Here is a 22,235-nt window from a genome sequence, read left to right as displayed (position 1 = left end):
GTCTCTGTTAAGATTCTGGCCTATTTCAAGGTCCACCCTTTTCCCATGAAGTCATTTCAGTACTTTCAATCAGAATTGCCACTGTGAGAATATTGCTTTGCTACTTATATCTCTAAGTCATTCTAGGAACTTTTTTCCCCCTTTCAGTCCCATTATTGAAGTATCTTCATAACATTCTCACCGTGTTATTCCTCTTATAAATAAAAACAACCAAAATAGGACAAAAGTAAAATGCGCTCCATAAATGAACAATCCTGTAGAATATCATGGATCTTTGTAAACAACAGCAAAACTGAAAGCAAGTGCAAACAAGCTTTGTATTCAGAAGATATCCAAATGTGAGGGCAGAGTCCTCCTGCCATAGTATAGTTCACTTGAGTCCCTTTGTTTATGATGGTGTAATCCCTTAACCATCCAATTATGAAATAAGAGTAAACATTAGGAAATATGAAATCAAAACTTCACTTGTGTTCACAATATCAGTGTTTAATTCAAAGCAGCAATTTCACTAAGTGTTGAATGTTTTTGAAGTAAACAACAATGTGAGCTGTTTTAACATTCTGAATAGGGTCTCCAAAAAAAAAATTGGACTGTTTTATTCTAGTTGTAAGACTCTGCCTGCACTTAAATACAGCCTACAAAATGGGATATCTTTGTTAGCTATACCTCTGATAAGGGCCTAATAACCAGAATATACAAGGCTCTTAAAAATTAAACTCCCACTCTTCAGCTTTTGTTCACCATCATGGTTACTGTGCCTTCCAGAGCTTCTCATCATGTCTTCTCACAAGACTTTCAGAATCAAGTGGTTTCTGGCCAAGAACCAAAAGCAAAATTGCCCCATTCCCCAGTGGATTTGGATGGAAATTGGTAACAAAATCAGGTACAACTCCAAGAGAAGACACTGGAGGAGAACCAAGCTGGGTCTGTAAGGAATTGCTTCAGATGCCCACATATTTATGCTCTACCATGACCCAGTCAAGCTGAAATGTCAACACTGCCTGGACTGACAGTTGGGCATTTTTAAATTGATTTTTCTTTGGTTATTTTAATAATGGGCATAGTAATAAACATGTAATAAACATTACATTTGAATCATCAAAAAAATTAAACTCCCAAAGAATCAAAAGCCCAATTAACAAATCTGCAAAGAAAATAAGCAGACAATTCTCAGAATTACATGTGACAAATAAATACATGAAGAAAAAAAATACATGAAGAAAATGCTCAACACCCCTAGCTGTAAAGCAAATGCAATGCAAATCAAAATGACACTGAGATTCTACCTCATTCCAGTCAATCCGGCCATCATCAAGAATACAAACATGAACAAGCATGCAAGGACAGAGGGGAAAATGAACCCTATTATATTATTATATTGTTGGTAAGATGGTAAACTAGTGCAAACACTATGGAAGTCAGCATGGAGATTCCTGAAAGAAAACTAAATTAGAATAGCCATTCAATCCAGCAATACTATTTCTGGGCATTTACCCAAAGGAATGCAAGTCAGGATATCATTGAGGTACCTGTACACCCATGTTCACTACAGCACTATTCACAATAAACAAGCTATGGGAAGGGCCTAGGTTCCCTACAATGGATGAATGGATCAAGAAACTGTAGCATGCATACACAATGAAATATTATTCAGCCATAAAGAATGAAATGTTGTCATCTGTAGTGAAAGTGACAGACCTGGCAACCATCACATTAAATGAAGTGAGCCAGGCTTAGAAGGAAAAAGGACATATGTCTTACCTCATATGAGGATATTCTAAAATATAAATATATACAGAGTCACAAACAAGGTCAAATGTATGTATATATAGGTGTGTATGCATATATATGTATTAATCTGACTAAAATATGGTACATACATGTGTGAGGTAATGTGCTAACATCCCTTACAATAATTAACATGAACTTTCACAAAAAGCATAATAAAAAGTGGAAACAGTTCTTGCCAAAGGTATAGGCATTAATGGGAGGGGAGGAACAAGTGGGAAGGGAAGGGAAGGGAAAAATGTATACAAAACATACTGTGTGAAAATGGAAAGAGGAAACTTCAACTGGTTTGGGAAGGGGGAGAAGGAAGGAGGAAAAATGGAAGAGGAGTGATTATGATCAAGAAGCACAGTAAAATAAATGGACTTATTAAAAATGAAACTTCCTTATACGTCTAATTGACATCAATAAAATATACCTCTTTTTGATGAAGTCAGAAAAAGAATTAGTAAAAATGAATATACATACATTAGAAATTTCCAAATCCAAGCTTCGGACACAATTTTAGTAGATTTGTGTAGGAAAGCATTTATTTATCTGTTTATTTTCTGTGAGCTACAGATTTGCTTGGCAGCCAAATTGTGTGTAATTTATCACCTTCATTTACACTCCAGCCCCATACTGCAACAAACATACACTGCCAACATACATTGTCTTGGTAATATTCAAAAGGTCTTCTCTGTAACCAAGAGGGGCTTTAAGTGACAAAAAGACATGGAATTAAATAACACACGATCAAGAAAGAACATCCTCCATTCAATTATTCTTCAATTGTTCTGATTGCATCAAGAAGAAAACCCCAATTTGTGCTACTATGGTTATAACCCTATAATCTTTGATAATCTCTCCTTAGCTAGAGAACAATCCTCAGGCTTACAGTCTTTAGTATGCAAACCTTTCTACAATAATTTAATATTACTGTCATGTTTTTGCTGTCGTTGACTTTTATATTGCCTCCATTTATGGATATGCAATTTATTTTTATTTATGACTTACAAGTTACTGAAAATATTCTCTATAAGTAAATTTAGGTTGATAAAGATATACTTATTCAAATAAAAATATTAATTATTGCACAGGTAGCATGCAACCTGTGACAGAAATCTTAATGACATTATACAGGAACAGGAGGAACATTTGGTTGGAACAGATGCTTAAGAGTAAAGTTTTTAAAAAATCTAGCCTCTGTATGGTATTTTCACAATAAAAAAAAAATCTAGCAACTTGATTGTTGTCTTCTGTCTACATAACTGGAATAATGTCATGAAACAACCATCTTCAAGCATCAGATACAATAGTAGGAGAAGAGGACACTTATGACAATGTTTAGAACCACTTTCAATTATCAGAAGTCAGAGTAAGTATCTGATCTTAGTGGATAGAGGCCAGAGGAACTGTTGGACAGGACAGCACTAACCACAAAAATTTACCTGGCCCAGAATTACTACAGAACCTAAGTTGTGGGACCCAAAGTAAGAGAAAAAGAGAAAGCTTTGTAGATATTACCCTTTACCCATCCTTGCCAACCACCTTCTCTCCAGGCAGCTTCTTCCTTTGTGATCTTTGTCACTGTCGGGTAACAACTGAGGAAACTCCTGACCTAAACCTTTCTCTGCTGTATTCTAACCACACAACCTTTGCCCTGCATTTGTAATAAGAATGGGGAATGGGGGGGAATGAACTGTACTGAAGGGTCAGTGTCCTTTGTGTGTTAATACTGTGTCATTAATATTTAGCCTTCACTTTCTAATTTAGCCATTGGGGTTATGAAATCTTCAGATGAACTTGCAGTTACAAATAGATGAAAAGATAATGAAGGTCACAATGAATGCAATGTGAGTAAAACATGCTGCAGCTGTTGTTGATTTCATTAAAAAGTTATGCCTTGTCTTGAATAGTATGGCTTCTTCGCTCAGTTAAACACTGTGTTCCACAGACCAAGTCTCATTTTGAAATTTTTAAAAATCAATGTTCTTTTTATTAGTTACGTTAGCCCTCCCAAGAGGGAATTTTTAAAAATAGTCAAAGACTACTTGTCAGCCAGGACAAGAAACAGGGAGGAAGAAGAAGAAAAGAAAAAAATTCTTAAAAAAAGAAGAAACAGTTCATTTGGCTAACATTCAATATATTCTTGAAAGTACTACTGCAAACACAAAACCCAAATATGTATTTCTGAGGGCAAAGTTCAAAAGAAAGCTCTTTGAAGACATTTTGTCCTGCTTCCCCCTCCACCCCTTCTCCTTTCTTCTCAACAGTTTAAAAGGAGACAGTACCTGTATGCCTCTATTTTTTTTCAAACTCAGGAGTTATTTTTATCCTTATAACAGAATTTAAACATGGAAAAATAGTGTGTCTTAAAGCAACAATCCTACTATAATCTTCAACTGATTTGAAGGCTCTTTATGATGAGTGTTCTGCCAAACACTTCAGAGGACCTTATAGCTCAAAAGCATGTTGTGCCTTTAAGTTCAACCTGACTTAGCTCCTAATTATGACACACCTGCACTGAAGAGATTGTGAAGGTGAAACTGAATCCCTTTTATTGCACAATCACAAAATGTTCTGCCAACAATGGCATCGTTTTTGACAGCTACAAGCTAAGAGGTGACAGTTATCAATATTGTCAACACTGTGAAGAAAGAAGCAAATGCTGACTGAAGTGAGGGTCCCCAGCACAGACGTTTCAGGAAGAAATTAAACAGGTCACTAGAGTGAGGGTCACCACAAACTCAAGACCAATATGGACCAAGATTTTGGAAAAGAAGGGGACACACCTGCTATGCCTGAGCCACTTCCATTCCCATTAATTCTCACTCTACAATCATTCGCTGAGCACCTGTTAAGTATTATGCACTGTGCCAGACAAATAGTAAATAAGCCAAACCCACAGACTCTGCCTTCCGGAAAGCCAGCAGTGAGTATTCTTGCAAAGAGCTCATGTAGTTCCAGTTTCTACTCTGCCATTTGCAATCTGACATTGCTTCTCAGTCAACAACTGGGAAAAGAATTCAGTTCTTCCCAAATTAGAAAAACGTATATACAAGATGCAGGGCACCAAAGGAAGATGTACAAGACAGTATGCCAAATATGAACTTTACAGCTTGGAGTGGGGAGGGAGCAGTTGGGGAGGTGGGGAGGGAAGGGATGGTAGGGGAAAAACAAAGGAGGAGGTAACAATGCTCAACAGGAAATGTACTCATTATCTTAATCATGTAACTGTAACCCCTTTGTACAGTATTTTTACAATAAAAATATATTTTAAAAAAGAATTAGGTTCCCAGAGAATGGGACAGGGACTGAACAAGTGCATTTTCATTCCTACTCAGCTAAAAATTACACCATCCCCAAGGAGCTTAAGCTATAAAGATAGTGTGTGCAGCAGGACGAGTGGCCAGTCCTCTACTCTGGATAGACTGTGGGTGTTAACAGTCAAGAGAAAGTCTAGGAAGGTGGTTGACCAAAGAGAAAGAAGAAGAAAGGAGGAAAAAAAAGATCTGATTCTTCACCAACCATGCTGTGGCCTGAATTGTAACTTACCACATACGTGTGCACACGCACGCACACATTAAATAAAAAGTACTTTGAGTTGTAATCTCTAATGAGGCCTTTGGGAGACAATTCTGTTTAGGATCAGGTCATGAGCATGGGATGCTTGTTGTGGAAGTTATGCTCTTATAAAATGAGGTAAGAGATTGCTCTCTCTGTCTCTGTCTCTCTCTGTCTCTGTCTGTCTGTCTGTCTCTCTCTCTGTCTCTGTCTCTCTGTCTCTGTCTGTCTGTCTGTCTGTCTGTCTCTCTCTCTCTCTCTCTCTCTCTCTCTGTCTCTCTGTCTGTCTGTCTGTCTGTCTCTCTCTCTCTCTCTCCCCCTCTTCCTCCCTCCTACCCTGACCTTCTCTGTATCTTCCGAGGACACAGAAAGGAATCAGCAAGAGTGGAAGAGGGTCCTCACTGGGGAAATAAATCAGCTAGCATCTTGATGTTGAACTTCTCAGCTTCTCCTCAGTGAGAACCTAATGACTATTGTTTAAAACCACCCAGAGCAAGAATTCTGTGGCAAGCCAAGTGCACTGGCCATAGCCCTTCTCTTAGAGAATGCTGACTTTCCATGTTTCTTCACGAGAAACACTTGCTGATGATTATCTGGGTCAGGGGGAGTATATTGCTGTTGGCACACATGCCTTTTCGGGACTCTAGTTCCTTTCCTCCTCAGGGAGGCTGCTCCCAGCACAACGCTCACATCTGTCTCCAGTCAGTCCATATTCCACCATGTGAAGTAGATCTTTTCCAAAATTCCCATAGGGTGAGAGCTGCTCATGGTGGCAAAAATGGGAGAATGTTTTATCTCTACAGAGCTACGACAAATAGACACTACCCAATGTTGCCAATTAGTCTGCAAGACATTTTTTTAAAGGGTTCTGCCTTGTTGTTTAATCTGTCATAAACAGATTTATGGCCTAAAACAGAATTTTCCAACTGAGTCACAATCCATTAGTGGGATGTTAAATCACATGAGGTCAGCCAATATTTGCTTCATAAAACAAAATAATAAATCAGCCCAGAATAGAATAATATTAGAGTACATCGACAGTATTAAGAATAAGCAGGATTTTATTAAATTGTCTCACACAGTTCCACACGTTTCATTATCTAAATCTATCTAGTTGACAAGCAATAGTGTCTATAACTAGGGTTTTTATATAATTATGCTCCAATTGAGTTGTCACGTAAGTGTATTTTTTAATTGTGAATCAAGTTGGAGGGAGTGGGTTCTAAAGGTCATTCACCTAAAGAAACTTCAGTAAGTGGAATAGAAACTAATAATAATAATAACATGCCAAAAAAACTCCAAAATAACTCAGCCCACTCTTCTTTTGTCACAGACATAAACAATGTTACAGATAGAAACATTTTGTAATGTAAGACATAATAAAAACAGAACATGGGCGTAGAGGTAGTAAGTCAAATCCTTACCACAAAGCAGGCTATGTCAATGTGGTTATTCCATGTGCCAAGCCACTGAGCAGAATTGATTCCAGATGCAGACTTCTTTCTCCATTAGAAAAGCCTTTAAAGCCACTTCTCATATTTGCATTGGGCAAAAGGCCAACTGCTCTCTAGAATCTGCAGCCCTGAATAGGATTCTGGCCAATTCATATTTTTAAGTAGAATGGAATCTGTTAGTGTATCATGATTTTTATAACCATTTTGACAAACTCTCTAAGAAATTCGATATTTTCAAACGTGTTTTTAGAAAAATCAGTTTGCCTGACTGTTTAAAACAACCCAAATCCAGTAAAATAATCTCCATGCTGGTCTGGGGTGCCTGTGCATCTGTGCTGTGAACATAGGACTTTAGGAGCACCATCCAAGGCTTTCTGATGGTAACAGCCTTGGAAATATAGTTCCTTTGAGGGTGTGTTGCCCAAATGATGGTTAAGTCTAGTCTTCTTGAATTCAGGAGCCACTGCTTTGTAACAGACAATTGCAACAGAAGAAACTACAACTCATCAATTAACTTAATCTGTGGGGGCTTGTTTACACTCTGGAGCCAACCACAAGGGCACCAGACATCACCAGAAGCACTATGTTCTTAGCATTTAATGACTGCTATGTCCTAATGAATTAAGTGTGTTTGCCTTAGTCACCACTGACAGGCTTTGATCAAGAATGAGAGAAAAGACTTGTAATGGATTAAGGAGGGAAGGATAGTGGACTGGGAAGGTGGCTCAGTGGTAGAGCGCTTGCCTTGCATGCCTGAAGCCCTGGGTTTGATTCCTCAGCACCAAAAAAGAAAAAAAGCCTGAAGTGGCGCTGTGGCTCAAGTGGTAGAGCGCTAGCCTTGAGCTGAAGAGCTGAGGGGCAGCGCCCAGGCCCAGAGTTCAGGCCCCACGACCGGACCCCCCCCCCCCAAAAATAAGGAAGGAAGGGTAGGATGGGAGAGGATTTTTGTCATTTAGTCAACATCTACCATGACAATTCTGTTGCACTCTTTGGCTTTCTTTGTAAATTATGAATAATGAGTACCAGTTTAATTTTACATTTGATTTTGTTGAAAAAAAAATGATGATGAGGGATAACATTTCTCAAAGGGTTAACCAAATAGGTGAGATTATATTCACCACACTGCCCTCTGCAGAGCACGCTCACATAAGAATACATGTTACTGGGGAAAAGCAGCAAAGTACAGGTTTTTAACTTTTTCTCAAAAATCTATTAACTTGGTGATCTTAAGATAATCAAAAGACTAGAGACTTAGCAACATAAAATAGGTTTCATCACGCAAACTTTGCTTCGACATGTAGCATCACCTTAAATTTAAAAAAAAAAAATCCTTTGAATCCCTTAGGTGTTCCCTGTGGAGTTCATCATCCCTTAATGTGTGTACAAATGAAAGTTCATTTTCTTCTACCCACTTTTCTACTAAATCCAATGCAATTTGTTGATGGCCAATCTTAAAGGCAGCAATGTTCATTGATAGTAGGGCAGAACCAATTAGAGCACCCAGTGTCACTTGAAGGCACTGAGATTTCCCATTGGACAGTCTCTGCAGCCTCAGCAGGGACTTCCTCCGAAACACCACGTAAACAGTTTTAAGTAGATCATCTCTTTAATCAGAAGTTTGCACCACTGCAATACAAACTTCCCCCCCACATACATTTCATTGTTATTTCCTTTCAAGCTACTTACAACAGATGAAGGGGGAGGGGGGAAACTTGATTTAAAAATGGATGTCTATGCCTGGCACCTACGGCTCACTTGTGAAATACTGAGTTATCAGGAGACTGAGATCTGACGGTCATGATTCAAAGCTAACCCGGGAAGGGAAGTTAATGAGACTCATATATCCAATAAACTAGTAAACTGCCTGAAATGAAGCTGTGGTAGAGTGCTATCCTTGAGCAATACAACACTCAGAGACAGCACCTGGGTACTGAATTCAAGCCCCAGGACCCGCGTACATTAACTAAATAAATAAAAGGATGTTCAAGGATGTGTTATCCCATACTCAAATATTTTGAGTAACCAATTACTACATTTTCATTGAGAAGCTTTGCATGTTTGCCCAAAACCTGTACTCAATGAGCTTTCATAGTAATAGCAAATTAGAGAGAAGGCACTGACCCTTGTCCACCTGCTCACTGGGTGCGCCCATATCCAGAATCCTGCTCTCTGGTCATGAAAGACCTTTTGTAAACGACTCCTACTAAAGTAGTTCCAGAAAAAAAGAGAATGACATATGAACTTGCAAAGAAGTTACAACCTGCTAATCGTTGAAAGTACACCTTCAGATTCCCAATAATAAATAAACCGTACAATTAAACTGACTATTGGAAACAAGTCTCCTTTGCCTATGGATGAGAGGGAAAAGAAAGAAGGACAAGAGGAAGGAAACGAAGAGGGAAAACAATAATTGAGTGGCTAAAACATTAGGACATGTGGAATTAATCATCACAAGGCCGAAACTGCTACCTGTTTGGATGTGCAGCCCAGGCATGAGGGACTTGTCAGCTTCCCTAGGGAGCCAGTTCTCTGCATATATCATTTAAATAAATCACTCCAGACCATGAAAGAAGAGCAGCAGCCTTCTCACTAATTACCACCGCCCTGGACCCCCCTATGCCGCTTTCCCTTTAAAGCCAGGCTACTTCATTATGCTGCCTTTAACTCTCTTCAATGATTCATTCCTCCCTTCACTCTGCAGGGAAGCTGGTATTTAAGTTTAATTTCTAGTGCCACTTGCTTTTGGAGAGGTGGATGGGAAGAACATAGAAGGATCTAATTTAATAATGTCATGATTGGGAGGGGCCCCCTACGACCCTCACTCAAGAAAAACAGGAAGGAGAGATGGGGAGAGAAGAGAAGAGAAAAAAGGAGAGGAGAGGAGAGGAGAGGAGAGGAGAGGAGAGGAGAGGAGAAGAGAAGAGAAGAGAAGAGAAGAGAAGAGAAGAGAAGAGAAGAGAAGAGAAGAGAAGAGAAGAGAAGAGAAGAGAAGAGAAGGAGAAGGAGAAGAGCAAGCCTAACCAGACACGCAGGACCCCTCCGTGGCCGGCTGGAAGCCTGACTTGGATCGGGAGAGCAGAGCCCACGTGCGGCGAGAGCTGTGCGTGGAGCGGCGGCCGCGGGAGGGAGGGAGGGTCTGGCTTTGGGGCCGCCTGGCCCAGGCCTGGGCGTCCGGAGCTCGGAGGCAAGCCCGGGTGTACGCCCAGACCCCAGCTAGGCGGGGAGAGGAGGGACCCGCCGGGGGGCCGAGCAGGTGCGCGCCGCGCGCATCCCCAGCCCGCGCCGCGCCCGCGCCGCGCCCGCGCGCCCGTCCCCCGCCCCGCCGCCCGCCTTACCGTCCCAGCTCCGACTCCACCTCGAAGAAATCGCTCAGCGCATCCCGGTTGGAGCCGTCGATCCAGTAATCCGGGATGACGTTCCCGGCCCCCGGGGCCGCGTTGGAGGTGGCCGGAGGGCAGGGCGAGGCGGAGCAGGAGGGCGCCGTGACTTTGAGCATCTTCGCCTCGGGACTCCAGAAGACGCCGCCGCCGCCTCTGCCCGAGCTCGGAGCCCCGCCGCCCGCCGTCGCCTGCGAACGCAGGACGGAGAGAGCTGGCGTCCCGCGCGGACGCGCACACCCACCGGCGGCGCCGCGCCCGGGCTGCGGCTCGGCTCCCGCGCGCCCCGGGGAGGGGAGGGGGGTGGCGGGAGCGAGGCGGGGCGGGAAGGGGAGGGCGAGGGGTGGGGGGGGGACGCGCAGGGGGAACCCCGAGTCACCGCCCGCCCCAGAGAGGCCAGGCGGGGGGCCTTCCTCCCGCCGCCCCTCCCCTCCCTCGGTCCCTCCCTCCCTCCACGCAGCCCCCGCAGCGCCCTCCCGCCTCCCTGCCTCCCGCGCAGGCTGTGGCTGCCGCCGCGCCAGCCTGGGGCGGCTCCGGATCCAGGACCAGAGCCTCACCTCACACACAGACCCTCCCGGCCCGCCGAGGGGCGGCACGAGCGAGGCGAGGGACGGGCACCCACCCGGTGAATGGTGAGAAAGAGGGGACCCCCACACACACACCCTGAACCCCATCAGATCATTGTGGGCGCGGCTCGTCCCTCCTAAAGCGGGTCTCTCCCACCTAGCACCAGCTAACCAGCCACGGGTTGTTCCAACCTGTGCCAGGAATTATATTGGTGCAGAGGAGGGAGACGCGGTGGCTGGGAGCCCCTCCCCACCCCCACCCCGGGGCTCCAGGGCTCTGACTCGGTGCCAGCCGGGGGAGCGGGGACCGGGAGGGCCTAGGTCCACGCTGACCTCACTCACCTTTGAATGAAGTCTTCAGTTGGAGTAGATGCTGTTGTGGTCGCTGTTGGTGGCGCTGCTGGCTCTGGCTCTGCAGGAGCTTCTCAGAGGACACATACTTGGCTGTGCTCTCGGTTCAGGCTCTGTAGCTGAGGGCCAGCAACACAAGCCTGCTCAGGGAAGGGTCCAGGAGAAGTCAACGACTTCAACCTTCTGCCCGGAGGTAGGGCCTGGCCCACCTCTGCTGTGGAACGTTTTTTTTTTTTTCCTTTTCGGATTTCAGCAAAGATGAACAGCAACTGCTTACTATGTTCTGATCTATATAGCATCTATCTATGGAGATCGATCGATCTCTCTAATCTAATCTACCTAGCTAGCTATTATTACATCTCATCAGAGTTCAGACTAAATAACTCGAAGCCCTTTAATCTTACTTCACAGCTGTTACTTTTAGTCTTTTTGTTCCCCTGACTTTTCTCTAGCATGCACAAAACTTTTTCCAGGAAGTTTCCCTTCTTGAGAATACTAGTCCTAAACCCTTATTTTCCTCTAAGATGTTGGATTAATGTTTTAGAGCTTTCCCACTATATTGGAGACATAGCAACAGCCAAAAATATCCAATCAAATTGTGATTAAGCCTGTTGGCCATAGTTGATTGGAAATGCAAAATTAATATAGAAACTTAGCCTCATAGGCAATTTTTAAGGGTAAAGCAAAGCTCTATTTGCAATTTTTTTTAAGACTAACAAGTATGAGTAGTTTCATGCATATTCCATTGTGTACTGGATTGTGTAGTGAGAGAAAGACACTGTCTTTCAGAAAATGAATTCAGTAACCTTAATGTTAGAAGATCAAGCTCTCAAGCAAAGCAAGACAATAAAGTGGTCTGAAGTAAATTCTGAAGTAAATTCTAGGATTGATAGGAAGAGGGAAGGAAGAGGAAATAAAGTATTTGCTAGGCCTTTTATTCATATCTTCAAGTATTTGCCCAAAGGGGTTTCAATTAAACATGTCAGTTTGTGTCTTAGTATTACCCCCATCATTCTCCACTATCTCTCCCAGCCCCATCCTGCTGGGCTAATTTAACTCACGCCTCTTTGAGACAAGTCTAGAAGGGACAACTCTGGATGTTTGTCTATTATGAGCAAATATTTTCTTCTTTTTTTCCAGCCCTGGGGCTTGAACTCAGGGCCTGGGTGCCGTCCTTGAGTTTCTTTATTCTGAACAACTATTTTACAACATAGGAACAAAATAAACATATTACATTAAAAGAGATGATAAGTCTTCCCCTGCTCTCACTCCTAGCCATTGCTAAAAGAAAGAAAAAATAAAAAAGAAACAATGGCTAGAGAAACTGCCTTTAAATGGCTCAAAGGTGATTATCAAGCTGGTATTTTCATTCAGTCATACATTTAGTCATTTGACACTTCTTCATAAATGATTTAGTGAAAGCACTACTAATTGAAGTTTGAAAAAGATGAGAGTGACACCTGATCGACAGTTTCACGTTGTTATTTTAATTACCCACAGCAAACTGCAATCTGAAAATATTAAATAAGAAACGCCAGAAATAATTCTTAAGTTTTAAAGTTTCTACTGCTCTAAATGACATGATGACCTCTTGAAGCATCCCATTCTGTGCCACCCAGATTTGAATCATTCTTTTATTTAGTGTATCATCCCTACCTCAGCTACCACCCATTTATCACCTCCTAAGATCAGCCATATGTATATCTAGGGAAAAGCACAGCTTCTGGGATTCAATACTATCTGAGGCTCAGGTATACATTGGCAGTCTTAGGATGTATCTTTGCAGACTGAAGTGGCATGGGGCGGGGGGGACAATTGTATTTTGTTTAACCTGTGAGGCTTACTTCTTAATTTAAAACAGATAAATATAAATTAATAGGTATTATTTTAAGATGGAGCAGAAATCAAATAAATAAGATTTATCATTACTTTCTACCCAAATCTCAGCTAAAATGATCAGAAAAAGAACAGAAGATTAAACACACTAAAAGACAGAATTAGGTTTAACTAAATTTTGAACATATGGACAAGCAGTAATTGACTTAGAAGACTGGAAGGATTTGAAACTTCGATTTATGACATGAATAAAGAAAAATAAGAAAAAAAGTTCTCACACAGAATCAAGAAACATTCTGGAGTCAGAATACTAGATAATTCTAAACAAGCCAGTGAACAAGACATTGGTTGAAGTTCTACAAAGAGTTCTTCGGCTTCTAGATGACTGTGCTAACCACAACTCTCTTACCGAACTGTAGAAGATAGCAGATTCACTAAAAATGCTGAACAGAGATGGAACACACTTTAAGTCTGAAGACACAGCTATCATATTTTAAAAAATTAAATGGCTGAGAAGTGGCTAGATAAAGCACTGGCTCCAGCTGAGCACCAAGGGTTCATATCTATAATCCCAGACACTCAGAAAGCTGAGATCTAGAAGATCATGATTAGAAGTTAGCCCAGGGAGCAAAGTTTGAGAGACTCTGACTCCAATTAACCAGTGAAAGGCTAGACTAGAGTCATGTCTCAAGGCGTAGAGCACCAGCCATGAGCAAGGAAGTCCAATGAGAGCACAAAGCCATGATTTCAAACCCTGGCACTGACACACAAACACCCCCCACCCCCACCCCGCCCCCCACACACACACAAGAAAAAATAAAATACTCGTATAAATCAACAAGACTAAAAGTTCTTTCTACCAAAGAACATTACACACACCCTCACAAAGACAGCAACAAAAGCACAGTGTTAGAGTTTTCTCAAACACTTCAGAGAAGTGAAGTCATAAGACAATAAAGTAATCTAAAATCTGAGAAAGGTACCTATGAAGAATGATAGTGCTTTTCTACAGGGGCAAACATACCTAGGGATGTTAGAATTTGGTTAGAAGAGTTACAAATCAAAGGATATTGAATGTGGACCCGTGAGAGAATGTGGAGCCTCTGGGAGTCATATTTGTAAGGGAAGCTTTATCATGTCCTGCAGCTTTTCTCCACAGACTTTATTAGGTAATTAAAACAGCTGGATGAGAGTTCAGAGAACCTCTGTGTAGACCAAGAAGAGTAGAGCAGCACCTATAGTGAGCACCTACACCATCAGTCCAAGCCATCTGCCTTGTCTCACCTACAGAACAGAACTCTTATCTGCAAGCATTGCCACCTTTAGTCACCAGCACAAAGCCCACTGCAGCCTTCTCATTGTGCTAGTAAAGGTAGAGAAACAAGAGCTCTGAAAAGGCCAGACCTCAAGATTCAGGCCCACAGGGCTGCTAAAATGCACCAGGAAGTACAATGGGAGACTGACAAGAGATCTGTAAGGGCAAGAGACAAACCCTCTCAAGGCCATGCAATATGAACAAAAGGTCTTAACCAAAGGGGAAAAATAAATAAATAACATTCAGGAAAACCAGCTGCCACCCTAAGGAAAAGTATTAGAGAAGTTTAAAGCATGTGGCTCACTGATAGGCATATGGGACAATAATGAATAAGCTGCAAATCCAACAAGACTTGCACTAGACTAACTCACATCCCTACATTAAGAGCCTAACCAGGGGGCATGGCTATTACAGGCACACAATCCATTTGCCTGCTTCCACTGTCCAATACAAGATACAAGACATTTGACACATATTTCTAAGGCAAACAGAATAGCAAGACAGGAACAACATATTACTAAGAAACAAAGCTATAACCTGAACCAGACTCTCATATGACAGAGATGTTAAAATCATCTGACAGTGATTTTAAAATAACTATGATTATGACTTTTAAAATTCTAATGGAAAAGGTGAAAATGTATGAGATCAGCAGAAATTTCAGTATGAAATTTACAGTATGAAAATTCAGTATGAAAAATCCCACAATAGCAACAAGTAAAAAAATGTCTTGGATACACTCAGGAAAGATTCTGTGGACTTAAAGGCAAACCAAGAGAAATTATCCAAGGTGAAAGGTAGAACAGAGAATCCAGAAGCTGGGGAACAATCTTAAACATATGAAAAGTACCATTAAGATAAAATTTTTATTTTGTCTAATATACGCCAAAATGAGTTTCCAGAAGATGAAAGAATAGGACATAAAAATGTTGTTTTAGAAATAGTGAGAGCTGTTTATAATTCTAGCTACTCAGGAGGCTGAGATTTAAGGAGCTAATTCAAGCCAGCCTGGGCAGAAAAAGGATGCTGAACTCATCTCCAGTTAACTAGTAAAAAGCTGGAAATCAAGGCATGGCTTAAGTAGTAAGGTGCTAGCCTTGAACAAAAATGCTAAGGGACAACACCCAGCCCTGAGTTCAAGCCCCGCACACTCAAGCACACACACACTCAAAGCACCCACCAAACTGCAAACCTAAGAAACTTAACTTTGTAAACTAACATGGAGAAGTTTCTTAAAAATCATATAACATTGCCACAGTATTCTGTCTTTCAATTACCTTTCAATTTCTACTTCTCAGAGAGCAGAGTGAGTCCTGAGCACTCTAAATTTCTCAGATTTCTAGGTAATAAGTAGAGCTCTTTCTATTAGCTGAATTATCTGGCTTTTTCTGCCCATTCATCTTTTCTAACATGTCATGGCTTGGATAATGCTATTATCCAAGGTCCATCACAAGAAATTTAGAAAAAAGGAGAGAAAAAAAGGTTATATTCAAAATGGTGAAATTAACATTAGAAATAGGGGAAATTAACTAGGTAGAAAACAAATATACCATACAATTCTCAGAAATCTCTGTTTGTTCTTTACTTCTCCTAAAAACATTGAATCTTTAATTGTAAATTTTTATATTTTTATGTGCACATACATACACACATATGCATATAGTTATGTGAGCATGAAACTCCGGCCTCAGAGACTTCACCTATAAATTCAACATTTTACCAAAAAGCAAACCAATCTTACACAAACTTTCCCAGAGAATCAAAAAGTGCATCAGCTCTTATCCTGTCTTTTGAAGCTCAGATAAGCTAGTGTATAGCAATTATACTATCAAGAAGAAAATCTTGAAGCCAACATACTCATAAACTAATTTTTTGAAAAGTAAGTAATGTATAAAAACTATACTCTGTGATGATCTTATTAAGTCTATCCCAGTTATTCAAGGTTTACTTAACATTCCAGAAAATCACCTATTCACCTACCTTAGCAGAAAGTAAAAGAAAAAATTCATATGATCGTCTCAACAGAGACAGAAAAAAGACATTCCTAAAAATAAAGTCCAATAAAAAAATTACATTAAGTGAAGTAAGCTAGGCCCCCAAAAACACGGTTTCCCTTATTTGCAATAACTAGTGTTTATCTAGGACAAGCAGAAAAGGTAAAAACCTATGTACATATGACCATATAAGATGATGCCAAGCGAAATGAACCCCAAAATAGGGACACAGATTTTATCTTTGTTGCTGTTCTTTTTAATGTACTTATAATGTACTATGTGATTTTTTTTGTTTCTTTTTTTATGTTCTTCCCTCATGGTATAACCCTTGTTCTTACTCTATTTGATTCCCGTGCCTTTCATCTTGTATATACATTTTTCTAATTTGGAGAAGGGAAGGGAAATAACAAAATGCTGAAACAGGGTACAGGTTGATCCATTGAGATGTACAAGACACTATGTTGAAAACAAACTTTACAACTTTAGGGGGCGAGGGAGGAATTGGAGGGGTGGAGAGGAAGGGACGGTAGGGGAAAAAACAAAGGAGGGTAATGTACTCATTATCTTACTCATGTAACTGTAACCCCTCTGTACAATATCTTTACAATAAAAAATATATTAAAAATAAAGTCCAGTAATGATTGAGACTCTGCAACAATCCTAATAATTAACGGTAAAATGTAAAAAAGAAATTTCTTTAAGTTCAGAAATGATGCCAATGTACTGTCACCCTTCCATTTTCAGCCAGTGTTGTTCAGGAGACTTAAAGCAATACTTTATTTAACTCTTCAAAGGAAAAGTATTGAAAAAAATCTGACATTATTCAGCAAAATTATACTCATTTATATTGAAAATCAAAGGTAATATACAAATTCATTGTTAATGAATTTATATTTATTTATGAATTTATATGTACTAAATACAAAGTGATGTGCGAAATTCAATATAAAAATGTATCTCTATAATACTATTACCAAAAAAAAAAAATAAATTACATTACTCAGCAGTACACAAGCATAAATGGTTAATACACTCAGAAATATGGCTGCATCTCAAAAACATTAAGTTGAATTGTAAAAAAAAAAAAAAAATCCAGACCAAAAACTGTGCATGCTGTGTGATTCCATTTATATGACAGCTTAGAAGAAAAAAGTGAAAGTAGAAAGCCCTGTATGGAGATATATCTTGGTGCTATTCAAAAGTACTAAAAATTTCAAGAGAATAGCAAGGTCATCTACAAAAAAACTATAGTCAAAATCCCATAATATTTCTTATTATCAATGCTGAACGCTGAAACATTGCTTTGAAAACTATCACTTTCAACATTCAAAGGAAAAGCTATATTTTGAAGCTAGCTAACCTCTGTAGTGAAGGGAAATGAAAGATATTTCTAATTAGTCAAAGACTCAGAATATTTATCAACAATTCATCAAAAAAATCACTTTATGATGTACTTCAATAATACCTTTAGTATGTGCAAAAAGTGACTCAACAAAAATATAAGAAAGCATACAAATGAAGAAAAAAGTGAAGTTTACAAATTATTTGAAAGTAGAGTGTAGTGGCCCGTGCTTGTAACTTGAGCACTCAGTTCAAATTATACTCAGACCTTAACAATAAAATTAAATTAAAAAAGAAATACACTCACACCTGACTTATGTAACTGTAACCCCTTTGTACATCATCTTTATAACAATTAAAAATAAACTTAAAAAACTTAAAAAATGAATTACACTCAGAAAAATAATTATTAGTCTCAAAACAATAAAGAAGTATTAGTACATAATTGTGTGTGTGTGTGTGTGTGTGTGTGTGTGTGTATGTGTGTATGTGTGTAGCTGTTAAAGACTGAAGTCAGGAACAGAAATCATATAAAAGTAGACTTGTAAAAAATTATATTAAGTGTAATAAGCCAGACCCAAAGGAATATAGGTCCCATGGTTCCCTTATTTGCAATAACTAGTATATACCTAGATAATCTTTTCGATGAGCAGAAAAGTTCAAAAGCTATGTACATATGACCATATAAGATGATGCTAAATGAAATGAACCCCAAGATATGGAAACAAGAGGTTTTTCTTTGTTGTTGTTTTTTATGCACTATGTGATTTTAAAAACAAAATAAACAAAAAAAATAGGCTCTTTTATCTTATCTCTTTCAGGTAGATACTCAAATACAGACAATGGCAGAAAGCTGTAAGGTTAAATATACAGTTCAAAAAATGTAAGAACAAATATGAGAAAGAATATCTCATGGATATTAAAATAGAATATAATTTTACTTTTCAAATGGTGTGGAAGAGAAAGAAAAGTTTGATGAGCAAAACGCAAAGGGTTAAAAATAATCACTAAATATTTAAAATAACAATGAGGGTAACACAATGAAACATTATTTATGTCATAAAAATATATCACTTTCCCTGGAGAAAAATTGCATTACATAACTGGTCTCAGACACCTGGCCTCAATATAAGGCAACTTTGAATGTCCATCTTATCTCCAGAACTTCTTACAGAATTGTCTGAAACCTGAAGGACTATCTCTTCCTTCTGCTCACCTTCACAAGTATCATTCCTTAATAAAATTTTTTGTATGCATATCTGTCTTCTTTATTTCCATGTCATCTCACAAAACTTTATTTTGAACAGTTGGTGCAAAGTTGCTGAAGGAAACAGATTTTAAAGATGGAATTTTGGAATCTGTGCTTCTACCATCTAATAGTAAAGATTGTATCATTGGTGTGTAAGTGGAGTATAGTAGGGACTAGAATACCATGGAAACATATTAAGGTCTCATTTTGTTGCATTAGATAACTCCAGAGCTTAGTGACTTCCAGTCACTATTTTACTATCTCACGTGACTTGGATTGACTAGGCTCCATGTGGCAATTCTCCCTTGTCAGTGATGTTGGACAAGGTTGAAGTCCTGTGACAGTGTAGTTAGGCTGGTTTATAAAACTGGAGGGTGATGTTGGAATCAGCATGAACATTACTCTGGACTGATGACCAGGGTGCCTGTGAGCAGACTTTACACAGCAAGGCAACATTCCAAGAAACAAAGTGCTACTGCATCATCTATTGATCTATTGATCCTTTGATTGCTTTTTTGTGATTGCTTTCCATTTCAATTGTGATTGCTTTCAATCAGAAGCATAAACCATATTCAAAGAGAGAGGAAATAGAATGTGTAACATGTGTAACATGATTATGAAGAGTGGGTTGAAAGTAGAACCAGCTTAGGAGCCGAACACAATGTAATTGTTAACATTCTAGTAATGGCGAGTTTAGATGGGACAGAGCAGAAGAAAAAAAATGATAGGTGAAATATATCACATGTTTGAAAAGTATGGCAGTCATAACTATGAAAACAATGGAATCAGGGTAGGTACAATTATGCCTGCCTGCCTATATTCTTAATATTTAGGAGGCTGGGCAGGAAGATCTTAGTATCTTCAAGCAACAAACATTGTTTATATATATATATATATATATATACTGTTCCAGAGCAGGAAAAAAAAGTCATGAGAATAGAATGTTATTAAGAAAGGACGAGAGCTGGGAAGGGGCTCAGTGGTAGAGTGCTTGCCTTGCATGCATGAGGTCCTGGGTTTGATTCCTCAGCACCACATAAGCAGAAAATGCTGGAAGTGGCGCTGTGGCTCAAAGTGGTAGAGCTCTAGCCTTGAGCTGAAGAGCTGAGCAGTACCCAGACCCAGAGTTCAGGCCCCACAACTGACCAAAAAAATATATATATATATATGAAAACTGTACAAAAAAAGAGATGTATAATTGAATCACTTTCACTTTCATAATGTTAAAGTCCTCAAGTAAATACTAACATGCTAACACCAGTAGAAAATCAAAACATACATAAGCTATCTGTTTTTTGACATTTGCAAAAAAAATCAGAGATAACTTGCTCTTCTGGGCATAGTTTGTTTGTTTTTTTTTAAGGGCAAAAATTTCAGGTCAAAGAGTTATCAATGTGAACACTGTATTCACACAACTCAGATGTTGTCACACTTGTTTTAGTCTTTGGCTTATGCATCTGTTTCTCTTTCTCATGTGTTAGGACTAATATGCCTCTTTAATGGGAGACAATGCTCTGCCTAACAGATCTTTGTTTGGTCTTTCCTGGAGCAGCTGTGCTGGATGTTACATCTTTTCCTTATTCATATATGTGAAATGGTTCTTAGCTGCTTTTTGGTAGGAAATGGAGAAGAAAAAGCTTTGAAATGTGTAGTTACAAAAAAAGAATATAACCAAGGGTTTCCCAGAATACCTGGTTAGAATTAGAAAAAAAACACATATATCATTTTTGGTAGATTTAAGGAAAAAATTCATTTGATCATATTCAATATTCTTTATTAATTCAAAAGTAATTAGCAAGTCCAGGCAAAAGGGAAACATTTCTATCTAATGAAGGGTGGTGGCATAAAATCTACAGAAAACACCACAATCATACCAAATTACAACAAGCATTGTGACTAATGACAAGAGCACACAAAAGTAAACCCTACCTTTTATAATACCACAATACTTAATGTAAGAAAAGGGAAGACACAGTATCAACAGAGAAAACAAGTGAAGTTCACATTTTGCTTCTGTAAGTAATGTCCAGTGAGAACATAAATCAAATTGATGGTGTGCAGAGACTTGTGTATACTCAGACTTGAGTTCATGATTAACTTAATCTTTTAATCAGTGGGAAAAGTAAAATCAATAAGCTATAGAAAATAGCTATTTTGATAAGAAAAAACAAAAGCAGATAGTATCTATGCCTCACAAAAATAAATGTCATACTTTATAAAGTATTAAGTACTAGGCAAAAAAATATAAATACATTAGAAAAAAACACAGAGACCTTTTGAAGCCATGGGGTAGGAAGGGTCTTCTTAAGAGAAACTGCACCCCCAGAGACTAAACATATGGATAATAGGGTCCACCAAAGGAATTTTTAAAACCATACTTGAGAGAAGTGTAGAAAAGATAAAAGGCAAGCACAGATAAATTGCTGCCACACATTCAGCAGACAAGGTATTAATAACCATAAGGTATAAAGACTGCTATAAATAATTTAGGAAAAGGCAAACAACTTAACGTGACACTAAAATGAGTAAAGGATACCAGATGGTAATTCTCAAAGGGGGAAAATATGGTCAATAAACACATAAAGGACATTTGTTCTTGCTGGAAATTGTGTGTGTGTGTGTGTGTGTGTGTGTGTGTGTGTGTGTGTGCACACGTGCGTGCGCACACATGCATGTGTTCTTACTTGATAACATAATGTATGTGTTCTTACTTGATAACATAAGCTGTCATATTTGGAAAAAATATAGGAACATTGACACATTCATGCCCAGCAAAAGGACAGAAGTCCTTTCAATGAATTATTTTGGGAAAATGATGAGGAAGTACACATTTAATAGAGGCAATTCTGCCTCTAGCAGTACATTTTTAAGAAACACATTCACCAGTGCCCAATGATGAGTGTTCAGGGCCCTTTATACGTTTTTTCATTTGTGTTTCTGTAAAGCTGGCACATGGACATTCCTCTCAGGAGGGATGTTGCAGGTGGCATGTGATGCAGGATAGTTCTAAAAGAATGAGTTCTCCCTGTATCCATTACATGAAAGTGTTTCCAGTCACATATTTTATAAGACTCGGTAGTGGACTATGATCCCTTTTGTACTAAAAATTAAGAAGCATATGTAAATGTATGAGAAGTGACAGAAAGATGAACACTCCAGACTCTTGATAACAATTGACGGTAGAAAGGCATACTCCAAGTCATTTCACAGTTTGTTCTTAATAATTCTATATTTTCACAGAGAGGATATATCCATGTATTCATAGGTTAACTCACAAAACAAATACAGCAGTGGAATAGTAAAGAATTTTCCCTTTTGGTCCTTAGCCTCCTCCTGCAATGAACAAGCTGGCCCCTATTTGGGCCACTCCATTAATCTTATTTATTACTCATGCTTTGAGATAGGGTCAACTTTTGAA

At 39.2% G+C, this 22,235-nt stretch overlaps 1 protein-coding gene across 3 annotated transcripts in view; it reads right to left on the bottom strand.

The window, feature by feature from the left end:
* Camk4 (calcium/calmodulin dependent protein kinase IV) overlaps positions 1-11,197 on the bottom strand; it is a 215,009-nt gene extending 203,812 nt beyond the window's left edge. Inside the window, exons 1-2 of one of the 3 annotated variants that reach the window (XM_070036034.1) lie at positions 11,074-11,197; positions 10,124-10,356 (exon numbers count right to left, since the gene is read on the bottom strand). In XM_070036034.1, the coding sequence (XP_069892135.1) occupies positions 10,124-10,284 (161 nt within the window). In that variant the 5' untranslated portion in view covers positions 10,285-10,356; positions 11,074-11,197. Of the gene's footprint in view, positions 1-10,123; positions 10,390-10,827; positions 10,899-11,073 lie in introns of those variants that run through there. The other 2 variants (XM_070036033.1, XM_070036035.1) reach the window with 2 other exon arrangements.
* Between the last annotated feature and the right edge of the window lie 11,038 nt (positions 11,198-22,235).

Source organism: Dipodomys merriami, unplaced genomic scaffold (genome assembly GCF_024711535.1).
Source record: "Dipodomys merriami isolate MVZ:Mamm:240054 unplaced genomic scaffold, mDipMer1.0.p SCAF_27, whole genome shotgun sequence".
Classification (NCBI taxonomy): domain Eukaryota; kingdom Metazoa; phylum Chordata; class Mammalia; order Rodentia; family Heteromyidae; genus Dipodomys; species Dipodomys merriami.
The sequence above is the reverse complement of the archived record's forward strand: the minus strand, read 5'-3'. Positions and strand labels throughout refer to the sequence as shown.